The sequence below is a fragment of the Dermatophagoides farinae genome, chromosome 1, assembly GCF_024713945.1.
Source record: "Dermatophagoides farinae isolate YC_2012a chromosome 1, ASM2471394v1, whole genome shotgun sequence".
NCBI lineage: Eukaryota > Metazoa > Arthropoda > Arachnida > Sarcoptiformes > Pyroglyphidae > Dermatophagoides > Dermatophagoides farinae.
Window position 1 is genome coordinate 2,421,909 of NC_134677.1, and position 22,644 is coordinate 2,444,552.

The 22,644-nt window shown below is 29.1% G+C and overlaps 4 protein-coding genes across 5 annotated transcripts; 2 read left to right on the top strand and 2 right to left on the bottom strand.

Annotated features, from left to right (window-relative positions):
• Nucleotides 1-8,306: 8,306 nt before the first annotated feature.
• On the bottom strand, nt 8,307-10,229 carry LOC124491719 (uncharacterized). Its single transcript, XM_047054414.2, has 4 exons — nt 10,157-10,229; nt 9,974-10,057; nt 8,484-9,891; nt 8,307-8,406 (listed from the first exon to the last, which is right to left on the bottom strand). The coding sequence occupies exons 1-4, from the start codon at nt 10,175-10,177 to the stop codon at nt 8,366-8,368; spliced, it is 1,554 nt and encodes a 517-aa protein (XP_046910370.2). The 5' UTR covers nt 10,178-10,229; the 3' UTR covers nt 8,307-8,365.
• Nucleotides 10,230-14,173: 3,944 nt separating this feature from the next.
• On the top strand, nt 14,174-16,990 carry LOC124491720 (uncharacterized). 2 transcript variants are annotated; one of them, XM_075735146.1, is made up of 3 exons: nt 14,174-14,645; nt 14,760-15,664; nt 15,835-16,990. In XM_075735146.1, exons 1-3 carry the CDS (start codon nt 14,491-14,493, stop codon nt 16,209-16,211), a joined length of 1,437 nt encoding a protein of 478 aa, XP_075591261.1. In that variant the 5' UTR covers nt 14,174-14,490; the 3' UTR covers nt 16,212-16,990. The 2 variants fall into 2 exon arrangements, with proteins under 2 accessions (XP_075591261.1, XP_075591260.1); XM_075735145.1 differs by having other exon boundaries at nt 14,174-15,664.
• Nucleotides 16,991-20,047: 3,057 nt separating this feature from the next.
• Nucleotides 20,048-21,123, top strand: LOC124491554 (uncharacterized). Its single transcript, XM_047054216.2, has 2 exons — nt 20,048-20,264; nt 20,353-21,123. Exons 1-2 carry the CDS (start codon nt 20,246-20,248, stop codon nt 20,895-20,897), a joined length of 564 nt encoding a protein of 187 aa, XP_046910172.1. The 5' UTR covers nt 20,048-20,245; the 3' UTR covers nt 20,898-21,123.
• Nucleotides 21,124-21,146: 23 nt separating this feature from the next.
• Nucleotides 21,147-22,580, bottom strand: LOC124491553 (uncharacterized). The gene has a single exon (XM_047054215.2). It carries the CDS (start codon nt 22,489-22,491, stop codon nt 21,181-21,183), a length of 1,311 nt encoding a protein of 436 aa, XP_046910171.2. The 5' UTR covers nt 22,492-22,580; the 3' UTR covers nt 21,147-21,180.
• Nucleotides 22,581-22,644: the final 64 nt, after the last annotated feature.

Consider the following 22,644-nt stretch of genomic DNA (forward strand, 5'->3'; position numbering starts at 1 on the left):
GATGATTCGTTCATCATGTGTTTGTTTGTTGGCTTGTTTGTTTTTTTTCAAAAAGATTTTAAGCATTTTTTTTTTCGTTGTTGTTTCAACTGTTCAGCTCATGGGAACCATGTTAAAAATGTTGGCCAAAATTTATAGCCCATTGCCAAAAAAAAAAAAAAAAAAAAACGCTTCATTCGGTATTCATTTGTGAATTATCATCATCATCATCATCATCATTATTTTTTGTGACACTTGTAACATAAACATTTGATTGGTTTGGTCATTTTTTTGTTAGTCTTGATTGTTGTTCATTTCAAAATTCAAATGCACAATGATCCAAATTTAATTTTCATATTTTTCAAAACTATAAAAAAGATTACCAAAAAGATTTTTTTCTTCATCAATTTGAAGTCATAATATCAATATAACAATGGCAACAATAATGGAAACTATTAGAAAAAATTGAGAAGTTACATGTCGTGATGATAATAATCATCATCATAATCATTATGTATAACATGAAATTGATTGAAAATTGAATTGTGATTGAATCAAAACCATTACCACTACCGACAATGTGTAAAAACTTTTGTTGTTGTTGTTGATTGTCGCTAAACATTTTTTTTTGTTATATAACAGAAAAAATTACTGGAACGAAAATATATCTTGGCCATTTTAATGATCTCATTTGGGTGGAGCCAAAAACATAAAAAAAGAGAGAAAGAGAGAGAGAAACAATTTTCAAAAAAACGATTCGTTTCGATTCAATGATGATGATGATGATGATGATAATAGCGTGTGTGGCAATAATGCACTACAGAATATAGCATGGATTATAATCATTGTTATATTTTGTATAGAGTAATAGTGTATAGAAAAAAAACATCATCATCATCATCATCATCATTATGGTCAATCGTGTTGCAAAAGTGTTCTATATATATATATATTATATGAATAATCATCATTATTCAATATACGATAGTATATCTATATCTATATCAATCTACTATACATGAAATGATTATATTGTCGATCTATTGTTCATTATGAATATGAAATGTTCAAGAATTTATTCAAGATTGGTTTAGAATACATTTTTTTTCTATTGTATAGTAAAAACATCTACTATTTATGATTTGATGTTTTGATCAAAAATAAAATGTGTGTATACGATAACAATCAAGTATTTGATGGTTTGAAAAATGTGTTTAGTACCAGTGGTCTACAGAAGCAGATAAAGATGATGGTGATCATCATCATCATCATCATCATAATCATTTATTTTGCCATGAAATGCTCAATTTCATAGTTTGTCGATTAGATCAGCTTTTTATTATGCTCTATCTTTATCTTCTTTAGTTTCCTGATTGATATCTTATTGTTGTATAATAATATAAGTGGTGGCATTAAATAACTGAATAATGAATACACACATACACACACACACGATATTCAGTGAATTCATTTTTTTTAGTGAAAAGAATTATTGGCTGATATGGTCATCATTGGTGTGGATATTGGTATACAGAATACATTCACGAACAATGACCTCTTTCGGAAAATTGAATGCCAAATTTCATTTTTAATTTATGTGCAATTCTTACTAACAAGTAGTAGGAAGATGACAATAATATTTTTTCAAATGAAGAAAAAAGAATAACATCAAAAGGGTTGGTTTCTTGATTTTCGTCTTGGTCGTCGTCGTCATATTTCTAAACTCTATGATATAGTAAATAAGTAAAGGAAAAACAATTTTCAAGCGAAAAAATGATTTGCATAAAAAACGAGTCATAAGATTAACAGCTTTTGTTGTCTGACAGCTATCGTCGGTTATCTTGGAGAAAAAAAGTAAAATACAAAATACTATCACTCGGTAGTAATGATTACACACACACACACATTCAACTCTTTCATTCCACAAATAAGTTTTGTTGTTCATCAAAGTTTCGAATATTTTTCATTTCATATTATTTTAAATTCATTCAATTTTTTTTCTTAACCAATTCCGGTACATGAATTATCGGCATTTGTTACTTTGAAGATGTCGATATTATTGCTGAAATATCAAAGTTCAATCTGAATCCATAATGTGTATGGATATGAAACTCTAAACCACAATCGATCTTTTGATGATTTTTTCTTGAAAAAAATGGCAATAAAAAATCAATGTGGGATATTATGAATGAATGAAAAAACATTACTAACGATGATCATAGAATTTAAATTAGTTTAACATGATTTAAGTTTGTTTTTTTTTTTTGCTCAAAGATATTGATATCGATGATAATCGTAAAATATGTTGAATGGGATTTTTAGTATATTTTTTTTCGAATGATAGAGAATTGTTGGTGGCCATTGATAATGATTATTATTATTATGGCCATTGGTTGATCGCGCGTCTTGAGGATTATACCACCACCAGTGTGTATATGATTGGTCGTATATCAAATGCTTGTTCATTCATTCAATATTTTTGTTCTTCTATCATCGGCATTCTTCTTTGTAAAAATACATTTAAAAAAAAAATTTTGTTTCAAGAATCAATATTATTATTCAAATACCACGAATATGAAATGAAAAAAAAATTCAAAAGAAATATTCATAAAATAAAAATTTAAATTATGAATATAAAAAAAAAAATTCCAAAGAGTTTGATGATCATGATGATGATGATCTTTGACTTTAAATGATGATGATGTTGTTGTTGTTGTCGTTGTTGTTGTTTGTCGGTTAAATTATTCTTATGCTCACAGCAAGATATATCCACCAAAGAGTGTGTGTGTGTGTGTGTGTGTGTGTGGGTATATATCATCTACATCATAAGCTTAATCAATGGTCCATCCTTAACCTTATGTAATAAATGTTACAATAATAAATGCCTATGTGTGTGTGTGTGTGTGTGTGCGTCTATATGATCTGATCTGATACTAACTAGATTAGTTAGCGGTTAGTTTGATATATTCAATTGATGATGTTTTTACAAAAAAAAAATCTCTTTAGTATGTGTGTGTGTATATGAATAAAATATAAAATAAATTATCCAACCTCGTTAAATCGTATATAAAAGCAATATCACTATCTAAAAGCATAGCCTTTTTTTATTGATGATGATCATTATAATCAGATTGCGATTGAGATGATTATTATTATTATTATTGTGATGATGATGACATGATGGTTACTATCGGATATGATTATTCAACTACATTCAACATTGACCACCACCACCACCACCACCACCAACAACAACAACAACAACAAAACCGAAAAAACCAATGATAATTCATTGAAGATATTTTGTGGGGATTATATATAAGATCAACATGACATCTATACACACACACACAAACATACACAGAGAGAGTCAAGCCGACTTCTGAAAAATGAAATGAATTTGATTTAGATTCGAAATTAGATGAATGAATGAATGAATGAATGAAGATTGGATTAATGCTTTTTCTTTTTCGTAGAGATTCACGTACATTTATGGGGGGGAGAGGGAGAAAAAACTAACTAACTCCTCATTGATAATGAGATATCTTTTTCTTTTTTTTCGATTAGTATTATATCAAATACACGCGTAGTATATATATATATATTTAGTGAAACATTCATTCATTTTATTTTATTTGATAGAAATTTTCATCAAATAATGATGGACATTACAGTAGGGCGCCAATTTGTGTTTTTTTTTCTCCATGTCCAATGATTATATGGTATATAAATGTTGTCCGTGTGATCAATTTATCACACCATTGAGATAAGAGATATGAGATCATTTCTCATAACCATTGATGATGATGTGAAGAAATAATAGAGCCCAAATTTAAAATGAGATCCATTTCTTACTTGCTCTTGCTGTGTATTTGATTTGTTGGCTATTTGATTCGAATCTAATTAGACAGAAATTGATTATATTTTATTTGATGATGAATGTTTTCCGATATATGAATTGAATTGAAATCTGTCCAACAAAAAAAAAATTTTTTTCTTGTTCGTTCTGATTTTGGTTTTCTAGCCCATCTTCATTCATTTATTTTTTGTGCAAAAAAATCTTAGTGAAAAAAAAATTTAAAAACTTGATCAAATTTTTCACTCTGTTTTTCTTCTTCTTCTACCTGTGATTGGTTTTTTTTTCATCTCATTCATTTTGACTCATTGAAATGATCAAAAATCAAAAGTGATTTATCGATTTTATTGCCCATGTAGTGTGTTTGTGTGTGTGTGTGTGTGTGTGTGTCATCATCATGATTATTATTATTATTATTATCAAGTTCGTTGGCATCGATTTAATTCGTGTGAAAATTATAAAAATAAAATGGATTATTTTTTCTGTGATTCGAAAAAAAGGTGTGCATTGATTTGATTCGGGTAAAGAAAAGTAAAAGACACCATTACAAATGAGTTTTTTTCCACTGTTGTTAATTAGAATAATATAATAAATGCCGACAATTTGTTTGTGTGTGTGTGTGGCAAGGATGACATATATCGTTTATCGCAATTGATATTAATTGAAGATTGCTATGGTGAAAAAGAAAAATTCTTTCATCTTTGGTATGGTATTTAGAGAATTTTTTTTTCTCTCTTCAGAAACGATAAAATAATATGGTGGTATGGAACTTTATAATCAAATGAAATGATGATGATGAGCAAATTTCAGAACGAAAAAAAAAATCTTATTATTCCCATTCATTTTGATTCATCATCATTTGTCATGTCAAACACATACACACACACACACAGACACATTTGTTTCGATTCTCATCATCAACAAAATAAAGTGGATCAATTCTATGTGAATAAGTGTTTCCGATCTATCAAGTTTTTTTTTTAAAAATTTTGAAATTTTTCTTTTCATTCGCTATTCAGAAAGAAAAATTTTTTTTTATCATCAATAATCTCACATTTTCAAACATGATCAATATTACTCATATATTGATCATTCTGATGATAAATTGATTCTATTTTTGAAAACAAAAAATGAAAAAAAATTTTTTTTTTTTGACAGATTTCATCCATGTATAGTTTATGTTTTGTATCGAGTGATGATGTTAAATGATTTGTATTTTGAACAGGGAAAATATTTTGTTGTTACACAACAACAACAACAACAACATATATCATAACACAAAAAATCATATTTATAAGATGATGATTATGATGGCAAAGATCCAAATTGCCATTACAGTTGATATATATTAGTAACACCAAATGTGACACAACGAATATTGATTAATGTTTTTACAAGACGAAAAAAAAACTGTGTTCATAATGAATCGTCGATCAGAGTGAAAAAAATTACAATACAATGCTTCGATTATTGTGGTTCAAAAGAAAAAATGCACTAATCAATTGATGATTTAAAAATAGTTAACATTTTCTTTTTGGTTTGACTCGAGTTTTATTGATCGATATGTGTGTGTAGGCGTATTTGAAATGTTTTAAATCGTGGTCAAAAAAAAAAATAATGAAAATTTCCAACGGAAAACCAATGTAAAAATCATTCTAAACATCAGTGGTTATATCGTATTTGTATGGTGCGAAATTTGACTAATTTTCAAATCATTTCCGTAATATAATCTATATATGAGCAGTAGTAGTAGTTTGTGATAAACAAAAATTGATCTGAAGCAATACTTAACAAATGATCAAATTTTGATGTTTGAATCAAAATTAAAAAAAAAATATCATCGGATACAATCATTATGACAATTGTTAATAACCTAGAAATGCTCTGTTCATCTGTTTAGCATCATTGATTGTAATTGACACTTTACTTGAAGTTTTCAACAAAAAAAATGATGCGCATGTATTTTTTCCCTTTTTCTCATCATCATTTTCATGATGATGATGATGAAAAGACACTATATCCGGCATCATCATATTCTCCCCCGCGCACAGACAAGAAAAAAATAAAAAATTCTTCTTCAATTTGGTTGGCTGAATTTTTTTTTTCATGTGTTCGGCGTTATTAGTCAATGATAAATATGTGATGAGAAGTGACTCTATATATACCATCATCATCATCAAGGCGCGTTAGACAACAAAAACTTTAACTTCGACTTTGCCAATGTTAGCAGTGAGAAAAGATATTAATTTATTATAATAAATATATATACTTGAAGTATAATAATATGTACACTGAATTCCTACATGAAAAACATACAGCTTACAAATTACACACACACGCAAACTAAATGATGAGTGATTTTTTTTCCTTTCGCGAATGGGTTCTAATAATGATGATGATGATGATGATGATGGAGATGAGTTATATATGTGTTAAATGACCCGAAACGATTAGTAGTGAGAAACAAACAACACATTACACATATTATACAACAATTGGAAGAAAATAGTTCCAGAATCAAATTCTTGTTGGAAATATATAGGAAATCCGATTTGAATGAATGGTATTCGTTTTTGATTTTTTTTTAGGTTTTTTTTTCTGAGCACAACGACCATAATGAACAGGAAAAAAACGTTTGATCCATCTATGCTTGGAAGTTTATGCCAAATATGTCAGCAGTTCTATTCTCCATCGATTCATTCATATAAGAATCATACATTCACATTGCCATCCACTGGTGCTTGTGTTGTCATTTTTTTTTGTTCATCGTTTCTCATCCGTAACCAGTAAAAAAAATGGAAAGAAAAAAAATATTTTTTTCATCCAATTGTGAATAAATAAAGCTTTTTTAGATGTCAGAAAAAATTTTCATCTATCATAGTTGATGATGATGATGAAAATAAAAATAATGTAATGTAATGATGATCAAGATCCAAGAAAATTTAAACAATTTTTCAGTTTCCACAATAAGTCTGGAACCCAGATGATAATAATGATGATTGTCTGCATTTTTTGTTGTTGTTGTTGTTGTTAGGCTGGAATAAAAGCAACGCTTCGCCACATCTAACCAAATTGATTCTGGATCATTCTATTCAACAACAATTACCAGCCCAAATAATGATGATGATGATAATAATAATTGGCCACAACATGGATTGATCTTCATTTTAAAATACAACAACAACAGCAGAAAAAACAAATTCAAACGACAGCATGTACGATGCCACAGCAGGCATTCTAAATAAAATATCCTATCAATTGATCAAATTGAATTAACTGAATTGATCATAAATCATCATCATCATCAAGAAAACGTGTTCACACATAAAACATATATCAAATCAATATTATTGATCTGTGTGTTCCTTTTTTTTTTGTTCAAAATGAAAAACATTAAATTGCTTGTTCCACATTATTATCATCATGACAGAATTAATTCACATCAAATCAAAAATAATATAGATTGATTAGCTATTTTTTTTCATTTCATCTGAATTGCGTTTTTTTTTCTTGACAACTCAAACTCGAAAATCATTCACCCACACACATACAATTGTCATTGTGTGTGTACATACATACAGTCCAATTATCATTATTTACGATACCAATGACCACGGATATAATGATGATGATGATGATGATACTTTTGTTGGTGATAATCAATCATTTACCATGGTAAAATGGACCTATCATCAACCTGTGTGTGTGTGTGTGTGTGTGTGTTTGTGACGTTTATCACTATCATCATCACCAACAATTGTACCATCAAAGATAATTGAATGTCTAGTTAGATTTTTCTTTTTCTGAATGAAAAATACCAATATGATGATGATATCTTTGCGTGATTTTTTTTGTTGTTGTTGTTGTTGTTGTTGAACGAAATTGCTGAAGAATATTATGAAATTTTAAAATAATTTTATTTTTATCTCGTTATTTTTTTTTTGAAAATATCAATTTAAATTAGAAAGAAAATTATCATCAGATAATAATAGAAAATAATTAGATGTGTCAATTTATTATTATCATCAGAAAATATAATATTTTTACAAATAAAATTTTTTTTTAAAAAATACATGGTTCACTGCTGCCATCTATACGTAAGGAATAATAAATTAAAGAATAAAATGTTATGTGTGATATGAATGTCTCTCACAAAAAAAGCGATATTTTATTAATTAAAGGCAATTCTTCATTAACTTGCTGTCAATTTTTCAATACAATAAAAAATGATGAAAAAATATTGAAAAAAATTCTATCGCCCGAAAAAATATTGTTAAATATTGAAATTTATTCAGTATTTGTGGCCAATTTTTTTGAAAGTAACAACGAAAAAACAAAGATTACAATATTGTTGTATATTATACAAAAAATTAAACAGCAAATCATCAAGACTAAATTATTTCATCATTTCTATTTTAAAAAATAATTTTTTTTTATATATATCGAAAATACATTGAATAATTGTGAAAAATTTTAAAAAATTAAAATTATTTTTAAAAAAATGTTGAAATTCGTTGCAACAATATTTATTCATCCAATTCGATTGCGTCGATTTTTAAAAAATGTCGAAACTATTTATAATCATAAAGAAAAGTAATGAGACATTAAGCCAATCAATGGAAATTTTTTTTTGTTACAAATAACATACCTTGTTTAACCGTTAATCTAGTTTTTTCAGCCAATTTTTCTTTATCCAAAGGCGATGGATGTTTATTCACTTTATCATAATAATTGATTAACATCTTTTTAAATTTCAATGGTATACCATATTTAACTCGATCACCAATGGTAATTGTTTCTGGATACGGATTTCGTTGTTTCAAACGAAATCTTTGTACACAGGTCAATTTCAGGACACCTTTTCTCCGTATTTCCAATTGTTCACATGAATGGTCCCAAATTTGTTGTAATTTACGATGAAATTTTAATGGCATTTTTGTCATTCTACATAATTCAATAACATAATCATAATTTTGATCAAATTGAAATACAATGATGATAAAATAATACATAAGTCGTGGTGAATTTTGAATTAATTTCAATTTTAATTTGCTTAGACAGAATTTTATCTGTTTTAAACTTTCTCCACTGTTCATATCCAACAATTCTTGACAACGTTTTTCAAGTGGTGTCATCGTATTCAAATTCTCTATGTTTTCATTTTCATCATCATAATCATCGTAGTCATCAAAATCCAAATAATCATCATTTATTTCATTTTCTTCCTTTTTATAATAATTGTGATTTTCATCGATGATATATTCCATAAGTGATTCGGATTTTATTGATACGTTGCCATTGATTTGATTATTGTTTTCATCATGAACAAATTTGGTTTCAGTTTTTGTTTCCGAATCTTTTGGAATTTTGCAATTAGGAAGCACATTTTGAAATGAATTATCATCATTCTTCGTGGTGGAATTCATTTTATCAAATTCATTTGAAACTGATTTATAATCAGATATTTCCACTTGTTTACCAATCCAAATTTGTTCAGGTTTGATTTGCAATTGTTCATCATGATTGATGGATGATTGTTCATCGAAATTCTTTACAGGATCATGATTTTCAACGTCGAATATTGACATCATTTGTTCATCAGTTGATGGATTTGAATTCTTGGCAATAGTCGATAAATTAGTTCGGCAAATAGATTCATGCCATTTTGTGAGAAAATTCTTATTGTTTTCTTTAAATTTATCTTGAACACATTTTTCAACAACGAAAAATGGTTTCTTCACAATATCATTACGTTTTTGTTTATTTTCAATCGATTGCATCTTACGTAATAATTCATATTTTTCAAAACATTTTGCTTCTGATTTATCCACAAAAGCTTCTTCATTATTTTTACACAATGCATATTTATAAAGTTTGAGACGAAAATTAATAAACAATTGTTTACGATCATTGATTTGTTGTTGATTTTCAACAGATGACATTGGAGCTGAATTGGAAATGGTTGGATTTTTTTCCAAATTTTTTGTTGGACAAATTTTTTCATCATTTTGATCATCATCATCGTCATCACCATTATTAGAGCCAAAAATGTCCAACTTTGAAAAACAATTTGAAAAGTTTTATTCAGTTAGCAAAAGAAAAAACGAACAAACAAACAAAAGTCACAAAATTACTCACAAAATTATCGCTGAAATCATAGATTGATGCGTCATAAAGGTGTGGTAGGTAGTGATGGTTTGTTACGTCATCATCAAAATTTTCCTTTATTATTTATAAGATCAGAATCAAAAAAAAAAATTTTTATTTTTTGTGATTATATGATCGTAATTGAATCAGAATAGGCATAAAAATACTAATTACCAAAACTTGATTGGAATACATTTAGAGTGGCAAACGCTTATCTGATAACAGATCAATTGAAAATGGATTATCAATGGATAAAAACGGTAATCCTAAACAGATGAAACGATTAAAAAAAATTAATATTTCTCACTATTCACTGAAATCTGATCTTGATTTTAACAAACACTTTAAAATTCGATTAAATTCAAAGATGGTAATGATTATGATTATTCAATCAAATAAACGTCTAAACCGTATGACCAGGGAAAAACAAATGATCATCACAATCATTATGGATGTTGTTCATCGACCAAACACAAATACAACAACCCGATTTTAATTTTTAATTTTTATTTTTTTTTTTCGTTTGTTTTTTCTTTCTCTTTTTTTTCTCTGGTTTCATTATCATCATCATCATCTGGGATTTGAAATAATGATGATGATCATCATCATCATACTTGTTGCATTTTTTTATGGTGCACTTTTTTCAACCCAAAAAAAAAAAAAAAAAAAAAAAAAATACAACGATATCATCATCATCGTCGTCGTAACCATAGTAATGATTCGCGGTCGAAAAAAAAAATTAAATGGAAAAGAATATATATATGTATTGCATACACACACATTAGTGAATTTTTCAATTTTTTTTTCTTGTCCCCTCTCTCTCACCACTTATATGTTATCTAATTTGGTTAATGTTTTTTTTTTGTTTCAAACATCATATTTAATCGCACAATAAATGAAAGAGAAAATGTGTGAGTGAAGGAGAAAAATTGATTTTTTTTTGTCTATTTTGCTCATCTGGGCATAATACACCACATAATAATAATAATGATGCATATCATTGAACCATTCAACAGCGGAGAATCCGAATGGCCACGGATAACCTTGTTGAATATTACCAACAACAACAACAACAAAAATCATTTTACCACTTCTCAACATAAACATTAAATTTGATTTTTTTTTGTTTTACGAAACAACATTCATGGTGAAAAACTGTCATTGAAAGATTTATTTGCATGATTTAAACAACAACAACGAAAAAAAATCGCTACAGTATCAAATCCATTTAGCATCCATTTTTAGTTTCTGCCAATTATTCATCTCATCATTATTTTTTTGTGGAGTGAAACAAAAACCAATTTAAACGATATAGATTCAAATTTTTTTTTGTCCATTTCATTGTTTAATTATTATGCCCATTCTCAACTTTCCAATTTAGTTGATTTTTTTTTCCAAAACTAACAAAATAATTTGGCTAAAGTTCAGGACATTCACACAAGATGGACACACAAGCATCAAATCAATTATCACTTATGTAATTGGTGGTGGATGAATGAATAATTTCTCATTTCTTTTAACTCTATATATGTGTTTTGTGTTTTGTATTTGTCTCAAATTTCAAATCATCATGGCAAACAATTAATGGATTAGATTGAATGCAAAAATAAAAATCAGTATCGGATTTTAACACCTTTTCATTGAATATTACCGTTCAGCCGATAGATCAATCATTGTTTCGTTCGAAACGGTTGTTCATTTTGATGACAATAATAAGTAATTGGAGAAGTGAATTGAATACCGAATTCATAGCCAACATTGAATGTATGTAAAGGCAAGTATATTTTGTCTCTTTTTTTTCTGATCAATATATACAAAGTGTTGGCTATTCATTCATAAAATATTCGCGCGAGCATTAACACCGATTAAACACACACAAGCATACAAAGAGAGATTATAACACCGAATTTGATTTGAATAAAAACAAATGACGACCTTGTTTTTTTTTCATTGTCCTAGTATTCTTCTTTCTCATGATCAAAAGGGACAAGAACAACAACAACAACAAAAAGACCAACAGCAATCAGACGCCGTTATTGTCATTTTTTTTTCTAGTAGAAAAAAAATGTAATGAACAATGAAACAAATGAATGAATTTGTCCAAAAAATATTTCATGGTAAAAGGTGTCTGGACAATTCAACTCTGTGCATATAAGCCAGACAGCTAGATCCGACAGGAACAAAATAAAAGTGTCGCGACATTTTTGTTCCAGAAAAAAAAATAAAGAAGACCATTGGTTTCCAATTATCGTGTGGCCGCCGCTGTCGCCGAAAAAAACAACAACAAAATCTTACATCCCAAATTATTATCATTAATAATAATAATAATAGGAAACAATCGAACAAAAGAAAAAAAAATGGTCAAAACAAAAAAAAAACAATAGAAAAGGTGTTAAAAAGCACGCGGTAAATTTTTGAATAAATAACAATCGATTCTATGGCCATTTGTTGTTGTTGTTGTTGTTGATCTTCATTATATTTATTCATATTTATATAGCATATAAATTCAAGCGACAATGACAATATTTTTTATTGTTCATTTGATCATGTGTGTGTTGTCGTCGTATACGACAAAATAGTTAATGTTTCTATATGATTGCTCTACATTTAGTAAATCCATCTATTCATATTGTACAAACTATACAATGAAACACACACACACACACACAAATATATATGTAACGAGACTAGAGACAGACACAAATGCATGTTGTACACACCTCTTTTAACTGGGTTTCCTCCAATAAGAATTCTTGCAAGTCCTATCGATATTTTGTTTGTGTGTGTGTGTGTCTTTATGGTACCAAAAAAATTGTTTATCAAATGTTGGGATTTAAGAAAAAAAAACCATACCCATAACCAATTTTACCATATCATTATTTCAATTTGATTCAGCTCATTCACCTAAAATATGTAACCGTAGCCAAAAAAAAAAATTGACAAAATCAAAAAGCGAAAAAGATTCAATGATGATGATAACATTCATTTTTTTTTAGTTGTTTCATTTATCGAGTTTTTTATTTCGGGTTGAAATTGCAAACCAACAATTTTTTTTCTGTGTAAAGTTAGATCATAATCATCGACCGACCAAACCGAAACCAATATCATCAACATATGAAGAAGAAAAAAAAAATTGGAAGACAATACAATTGGATCAGATTTTTTTTCTCTTCATCATATCTGATCTTGTGATCAGAATCAACCAAAAAAAAGGATCGTATTTTACCGCCGCCGCCGCCACCACTGATTGTATGTGTTGTCCATGTGTGTGTGTAATGTGTGAATTTAATTAGCTTTCAAATACTGATCGAATAACCAAAAAAAATAAAAAATGATACAATTCTAATTTGATCCGTGGTCAATTTGATCGCTATCACTAATAAAATTTGATCTTTGATCATTGTGAATACAAGTTGACGACAACAACAACAACAATAATAATGGTAAACTAAGAAGAAAAAGAAAATCTTCAAGTTACTAATAGTTACCGAACACGAGCCAAATTTGAAAGATAACTCTTTTTTCATTGGATCATCATCATCATCATCTTTTGTTGTAATTCAATGCAACCATTGAAATGTTATCATGTACTTATTGAGATATTATTATTATTTCTTTCATTCTTATCATCAACATCATCATCATCATCATGAACAACAACATTCGAAATGAAACCAGAAAAATAATATTACATTCTACAGTTGCTTATTATTATTATTATTGTTGTTGTCGTTAATGTAATATTAGTACGGCTTCGATGAATAAATAGTAATTGAGAAGTGATAAGAAAACATAGACAAACACACGAAACGAAACCAAAGAACTTTTTTTTCAGATAATTCGATCCAACAGCAGATTTTTTTTTCGCAAACAAGAGTATCATGTTGTTGCTGATGTTATGTGTGTGTGTGTGTGTGTGTAATTTATTTAAATCAAATTTATAGATCATCAATTTACACAGGAAAGAAAAAAAAATTAATCATATTCTTTTTCCTGATTTTACTGTCTTAAATTATCAATTGATTGATAAAAAAAAACTATCATCATCCTACTATAAATGAAATATTAACAATAAATAAATAAATAAATAAACAATGAGAAGTGTTGTCGATAATTTGAGACCAATGTTGGGTGATCAATTTCATTCGCCTACATCATCCGCATCCGTATCACCAATAATGGCTAATATGTCGGTCCATCATCCTCATTCTCTTCATCATCATCATCACCCACATACACAAAGAATCACAAATCAACAACAACATCATACACATTCACATCCGCATCATTTGGATCATCATCATCATCATCAACAACAACAACAACAACAATCATATGGCCATAATTTTAATTCAATTAATGTACATCAATCACAGCAGCAGCAGCCAAATTCATTAGATCTTAGTTTGCGTAATACAACAGCAACAGCAGCAACAACAAATGATCTAATTATTTGTGGTCAATCATTATTATCATTGGATAATAATAATCGTTCAATAGCTAGATCTATGGCACCTATATCATCATCATCATCATCTTATAATAATCCTTTTATTTTGCATCAAGATGATGATAATAATAACATAACAAGATTTAATAATCATCAAAATAATCATGAAAATGAACATCAACAACGTGCAATACGATCCTATTATCAACCGTTACCACCATTATCATCATTAATGGAAACATATCATCAATCATTACAAATGATTAATATGGCACCAACAACAACAACTACAACAACAATACCATTAACAACAACATCAACAACAACATTATCATCATCACCATTATCAACACCATCAACATCACCATCGAATCCATATGAAAGTTTGAATCAAAAACGTGAAAGTGTTATCACATTTAGCCATACAAATTTAAGTCAAAATGATCAATCACAACTACTACTACAACCACAACAACAGCGATTAACATCAATTACAAAATTATATTCCAATGCAATTTTACATCATCAAAATAATGGTAATGATGATGATGTGGATTCAAATGAAGATCAACAAAACATTGTTGACGATGATGATGACAATAATAATCGAACAAAATCATCATCAAAATTCAATGGATTATTATTATCCAAGTTAGCCAGTATTGGTATGAGAGGTATAAACATCAGCAATAATAATAATAATAAATTGAATGATGAACAACAACAAGAACAAATTATACTTGTCAATAATATACCATTAACAATTGATCAAATAATCTGTATTTGTCAGGTATTACAAAAATGTGATCTACAAAAACTAGAAAAATTCATCTATGATCTTCCAAATGATTCTCTTTGTAATAAAAATGAATTAATTATACGTGCACGTGCTATTGCTGCATATCATTCAGGTAATTTTAAACAAGTTTATGATCTACTTGAAGCAAATTCATTTCCAGTTAAATATCATCAAGAATTACAATCATTATGGAATAATGCCCATTATAAAGAACATGAAATGAAACGTGGACATCCACCTGGTGCGGTGGAAAAATATCGTATACGGAAAAAATATCAATTTCCTCGTACAATCTGGGATGGTGAAGAATATGTTTATTGTTTTAAAGAGAAAAATCGCCGTATTTTAAAAGAATTTTACTTGAAATGTAATCTACCTACACAGGAAGATAAATTGAAACTTTCAAATGAAACACAGTTGACAGTTGTACAAAGTAAGTCGATAACGGTTTTTTTCTTTTTTTTTTGGACAGAAACATTTCCTACATATCAAATATTTTTGATCTGATCTTTTATTGATGATGGTGGGGGTATTTAACTTTGAATCAAAAAAAAAAAAAAATTAACTTGAATTTTTTTTCCAATCTTTTCATTTCTCACACAGTAAGCAACTGGTTTAAAAATCGACGTCAACGAGATCGACAGCCGCATCTTAATCATCATCATCACCACGATAATCACCACCACCACCACCATCATCAGCATCATCATCAACAACAACAACATCAACATCATAACATTCATGAGGATCAAGAATTACCATTACAGCATCATCATCAACAACAATGTCATGATGATGGTGATGATGATAATGATGACGATAGTGAACATGAAAAAAACGGTAGTAACCATCAACACCAACACCATCATCATCAACAACAACAACAACAACAAAATCAGCATTTAGTTCATGATAATAATAATGAGAAGTTAGTAGATGATACTTTATCTAATGAAATACCTAAATATTTTCTAAGATAGTTTGATAGATTCCAGTTATATATTAAATAGGATTAGCCTAAATTCTTAATGATTTTCATATAATCATCATATTAGCGTTTGCATAATAACACATTTGCCATTTAACTATAGTTAGCCGCACAAAAAAAATAATAATAAACAAATAGCATTATTATGTGACACAATTCTGAATTGACCTTAATACTTGTGACCTTGACAAGGTTACAAGTTATTATACGAACACTGTTTTTTTTTGTACATCTGTACCCATAAATTGAAAACAGGCTTGTTGGTTTGCGTGAATGTAAAATGTAGATTCACATTTACATTGATAATCGATTCGTAATACATATGAATTTCGATTTGGAAAAATAAACATTCGACAATATATATTCATTAGAAGGTTATGTCATAGGCAAAACAAAGAATAATTGTGAAAAACATAAACATTCGCACACATGTCCATCTGTTTTTGGTTCGATCATCAATCAATACTATTGGTTACAACAAAAAACAAAAAAAAAAAAAAACAAAAACCGAAACAAAAAATTGTCAATCCATACTGGACATTTATCCGATGGTCAAAACAATTTGACAAATGATGATTGTTTTTAGATTATAACGACAACAGCATCCTGGATCAAACAACATCGATTGCTATCGACTACCGCTGTGCTCACCAACACCATCATATTTTCTAATACATCAGCAACAACAACAATAATCATTATTATAATATCCAATCATGATCAATCATATTTGATTCTTTTGGTTTTTTTTATCTATCATCCTTATCCATTATTCTATCCCCTGTTTGTATAATAAACATTGTTTATCTAAAAAAAAAAAATAATAATAACAGCTATAAAATCTTATTATATTAATGATAATCAATTACTATGGTTGTTGATGCGAAGGCAACCAATAATTTTCTTTTTTTCACTTTGTCATTTATTCCGTTTTTTCTCTCTCTCTCTCTCATTCCCTTGATAATTATTGACATTATCCATGCACACACACACACACGATGTTTATAAAAACTGACTGCGCGTCAAAAGAGACTGTCATCATCATTGGTGGTTGCCTAGCGCCTATACGTAGAGATCCATTCTCTAATTCTATGAATTCAATTTTCAATCCATGAATCTAGGATACCCTCAGCCTGAACTTATTTGATGGTGATGAATATATGGTCGACATTATTATTCTGTTATATGTTTGTTTATAATTAGATCACACAGATTGACAGATGATATTGAATCCATCAATCATCACTATAATTGGCCCATCAACTATTATTATAACAATGATCTCGATTATTATCGTTGGTTGGTTAGTTGGTTGTTTGGTTGGTGAAGTGGTGAATCGAAAATAAGTGAAACAAAAACAAAACAAAAATCACAGCCTATTTGACTTTGGCCTGTTATTTTCCATTCCATTTTTGTTTGTTTTTCGAACATTCGTCGATCCAATTCATCATTTTTATTCTGTTACAGAAGCAAAAAAAAAAGAGCGAGAAAAAAAACCTAATTATTATTATTATCTTGATACTGTTAACAAATCTCTGTACACAAAAGCTATTTATTCTGGAGTTGATGATGGTGATTATGATGCAAAACTCATCATCGTCATCATCATCTTGGTTAGTATATGAAAAATTGATGGCAAAAACAACCAAGTAACGGACCTATCGACCATTGTTGCCATTTCGATTATTATGATTTGGACAAAATGCGAATCGTTTGTGGTGGAAAAAAAGTGGAATTTTTATCATTTTGACAAAATGGGATGCTGTTTTGTGATGATGAAATTTGATCATCCAAAATTTTTTCTTTTCTCAATTCATCCATATATTGTGAACAATAACAATAATAATAATGACAATAACAACAACAACAACAACAACAACAAATTCACAGTCTTGTTTTGTCATTTTGAAATCTACCATACTCTATAGATTCTTCTGTCTGTGTGAGTGTGTGTGTAGGACATATAATAATGATAATAATAAAAATTATAATTGAAAAAAATCGACGTTAAAGAGACAGACCAAGTAGATAGATAGATAGATAGATAGAGTAACCCAACACCATTCGAAAGACATTGGATCTCTTCTCTTTCTTTCTCTCTTTCTTTTTTTTTCTTTTATTCCTTTCTCCATCATCATTCAAAATGTTGTTCCGTTTTTTTTGTATGCATTTTTTTCATGGATATTTGAACAAACGGTAGCTGCTACAACAACAATAACAATAATAGTGGAAGGTACAATGAATAATAAATGATAAAAGAAGAAAGTGGATCTTCATTCACCAAATGGTGATAGTGTGTATGGATTGAATAGGAAAATTCTTCAAGTTTCATATTCTCTATTATTGTGTTTGTGTATGTATATGGGTGTGTGTGTGTGTGGAAATGGATGGATAAAATTAATGACTTTGTCATCACATCGTAATCATCATCATTTAAACATGAACATTATTATGGATTATGGACTGCGTCGAAGCCTGACGATAAATTTGGCACTATATATTAAATTCTAGAATGTTATAATTGAATTTTACTCTAAGTAAACTCTCATCTAACTGGCCGAATTCTTCAACAAAAAAAAACATCAACAACATTTTCAATCACATCACATTGACCTGTTTGTTCATTATCATTGAAATTCATTGGAAATTCAACCAGATAAAAATACCAATCGCAATATATTTGAATATGTATGAATTGTAAACTTGAATTTCATTTTGAATATTTGATATCACATTGATCTTTTCATTTAGGTAAAATGAGATGATGTTTGCAAGATGATCTTCATTTCAGGGGCGAGAAAAAATTTGATCTTGTACGATGAAGATGATATCGATCTGCATATATGTTAAAAAGTTGAAAATCAAACCCCGAAAATCTCAGTGACTAAATATTCAACGGCATGAATAACATTAACATTAAGTTTGAATTTTAATTATTACAATTTAAATGACCACTATCTTTACAAAATGGACAAAAAAATCTAATAAATTCTAGTTTATACTTTGATCAAAGTACAATTTCTTAATAAAAAAAATTCAATCCATTCAATCGTTGTTTGTTTTTTTTCAAAAAAACAAATTTTTTTTTGAATTTTTTTATATGCATATGCGTCACGGATGTATGAAATGAAAAAAAAAAGATTGAAAGAGTAAATGATAACTTCGGGAAGAAAAAACTCTATGAAGTTCGATGACCTAATCGGTTGATGATAAACCGAATAAGGGTGAACATGCTGATGATCGGATCGTCATCAAGGTTAGTGAGTTGAATAAGTTGAGTGATGGATGACATACCTACCCTTACTGGTAAGGTTTGTTATTAGCTGCTTTGCTGTTCAAATAAATATATTGAAAAAAATGATGGCAATTATACAGGAAAATGGTGATTATTTCTATCTTTCTTCGTTCCTGATCACAGGTATGATGTCTCTAACTAACCTAACTAAAAAAAGAAATAAAATGAGAAATTTGATCGAATAAAGCTAATCAGGCTGAACGTCTAATGTGTTGTTGTTCATCAATGTGAATGGCGATAATTATGATGTACTTCTTCTTCTTTGAATTTTCATATTTGATGATGATGTACATCGATTTGAACATGGCTAATCATTCAGGGTTGACCATCGACCGAATTCTTGTTCGACTGCTTAACGGTATTTAGGTTTGAAGAGAAACCGGCACTAAAATGGCGGCTATCTTTTGCAACTTTTTCAATGAAAAATAAACCTTAACCTTGAATGATTATAATCTGGATACCTGTTTGTTTGTTCGTTTCACTACTGCCTTAGTAAATAATTATTTTTGATCATATGGTTATAAAGTAAAAACTGGCAACCAGAATCATTTTGACTGTCTATCGACAAACAACATCAACGACGTTTTGTGTGTCAAAAAAAAAAAATTCAAAATCGGTTTGCAATCGATTTTTTTTTGCTGTATTTGTTCAATGATATACGCCATTATAATATAACTGTGTTCGTTGATCGTTTATTGTTCGTGTGTCTGCGTTATTTCGATGCATTAACCATGATGAAACCAGTACATTGTAAGTTTTTTTTTCAAACAAAAATTCTAATTGATTATAAATTCTATTTTCTTTTTTGTTTATGGAACCAAAAAAATTAAAATAAAAGTTATCCTGTTGGCGTCATTATTTTGTCCGCTAGTTACGGGAACTAAAACCGATGAACATCATCAACCATTATCATCACAAACACAACAGAATGATAATCAAAAACTTCGAGCACAAAGTAGAAATTCAGATTATGGAAAAAAATCCAATGATATGAAAGCGGTAGCAGATATGCATTCGGTTTATCAACAACATCTGGTTGGACCAAATGTAGCGTCAGCTATTGCACCACATGAATCGAATAAAAATGAAAAAAAAGATCTTTGGTCACGTTTCGGTGGTAAAGAAGCATCGAATTCAGCTACAAGTGAAAGCAGTAATGGTAAAAAAGGAAAATTACAAACAGTTGGATCGGTTATTGGTGATATAATCGGTGTATTAGTATCGGAAATTGCAAGATTTTTCGGCTCCATTGTCAGTGATGTTGCACGTGAAGTAACGGCACATGGTTTTGTTTCATTATTTAAACAGATTGCTGATATTACCGGGATTTCTCGAAATGGACATCAAGATCATGGAACAGCAATGGGCTCAACATTATCGTGAAACAGGAAAAAAAATCTTAAATCTCACAATCCAGCAAATTCCTTTCCTAATTTTTTTTCTTATTAATTGATAATCTCTCTTTTTTTCGCTATAAAAGACACGAATTTATTTTATTTATTTATTTATTTTTTATATTCGTAATACATTCATCAGTTTTTTTTTGTTATAAACATAAATAAATACACATACATTCTATTATAATCCGAATAAAGTAGAAAGAAATAAAGATGGTGCAAGTATTATCAAATTTTATTTACAAGAGAAAAAACCATTCAATAAATTTTCATTTTTTTCGACTAAATTTTCGTTTGGATTTTGATAAATCATTATTGCCATTATTGCAATCATCACTTTGACTTGTTGTTGAATCTTGCTCTTGTAGCTGTTCATTAATACTTAATGATTGTTGTAATGTTTGTATCATACGTAATAATTGAAGTAGATGATGTGCATTATTCAAATCGATCATTACTTTACCATCCTGCATAACTTGTGGTTGAAATTCTGGTGTTGATTGTTGTTGCTGCTGTTTTTGAATCATCATCTGTTGTGTTGACAGTTGTTGTTGTTGTTGTTGTGGCATGGACTGCTTTTTACCTTTTGAATAAATATGTTCATAATCATCAGGTGCAATGAGAGCTGTTGGTGCATCGGATGGAAATTCAAGAGCATTATTCTGTTGTTGTTGCTGTTGTGGCTGTTTGCGTGATAGAACTTTTTTCTGGAATAATGTTGTCTTTGATGGTTGATCTTTTTGTCGTTTATAAATGTGTTCATAATCTTCGGGTGCGATTAATGCTGTTGGAGCATCCGATGGAAATTCCAGAGCTTCCACTTTTTTCGGTTGTATTGTTGCTGCTTTTTTTGTTTGAATCTGTTGCCGTTTATAAATATGTTCATAATCTTCCGGTGCAATCAATACTGTCGGTGCGTTGGAATCGATTTGTAAATCTTTCACCACTTTTTTAGCAGCAGTATAAATATGTTCATAGTCTTCGGGTGCGATTAATGCTGTAGGTCCTGCCGATTCCAATAATGGCAATAGTGCTTTTGCCTGTACTTTTACCGATTGTTGTTGTTTCTTCATTAATTGTTCTTTTCTTTTAGAAAAAATATGTTCATAATCATCCGGAGCTATTAATGCGGTTGGCTCGTCTGAACGTATTTGTAATGGAGTTTTTGCTTTAGTCGTTATGATTTTCTTTTTATTTGAAAAAATATGTGCATAATCTTCAGGCGCTATCAATGCAGTCGGTTCGTCTGAACGTATTTTCAATGTTGTTTTATCTTCTTTAGCTTTTACTTTGTTTTTTGTTTGTGTTTTAGCTGAGTAAATATGTTCATAATCCTCTGGTGCAATAATAGCTGTCGGTGCATCCGATGGTATTCTTTGTGTTCGCTGTTCTTTGGGTCGTGTTCGATTTTGCTTAGACGTAAAAATATGTTCATAATCGTTTGGAGCAATCAATGCGGTTGGTGCATCCGACGGTATACGTGGCGAAATTGGTTTTCGTTTTTCTTTATCTTTTTCACTTCGACGGCCACCACCTCCTCCTCTACGAGCTTTCGATCTTCGTCGTTCACTATGAGCCATTTCAAACAAATCGATCCGAAATAATAATATTTATGGCATAATATTTATATTTTGAATGTAGTTAGTAACATATTGAATTTTTCATTATTTATTGTTAAAGTTTTAATTAATTTTAATTAATAACCAATAATTGAATTTCTTTCGGAAAAAAGA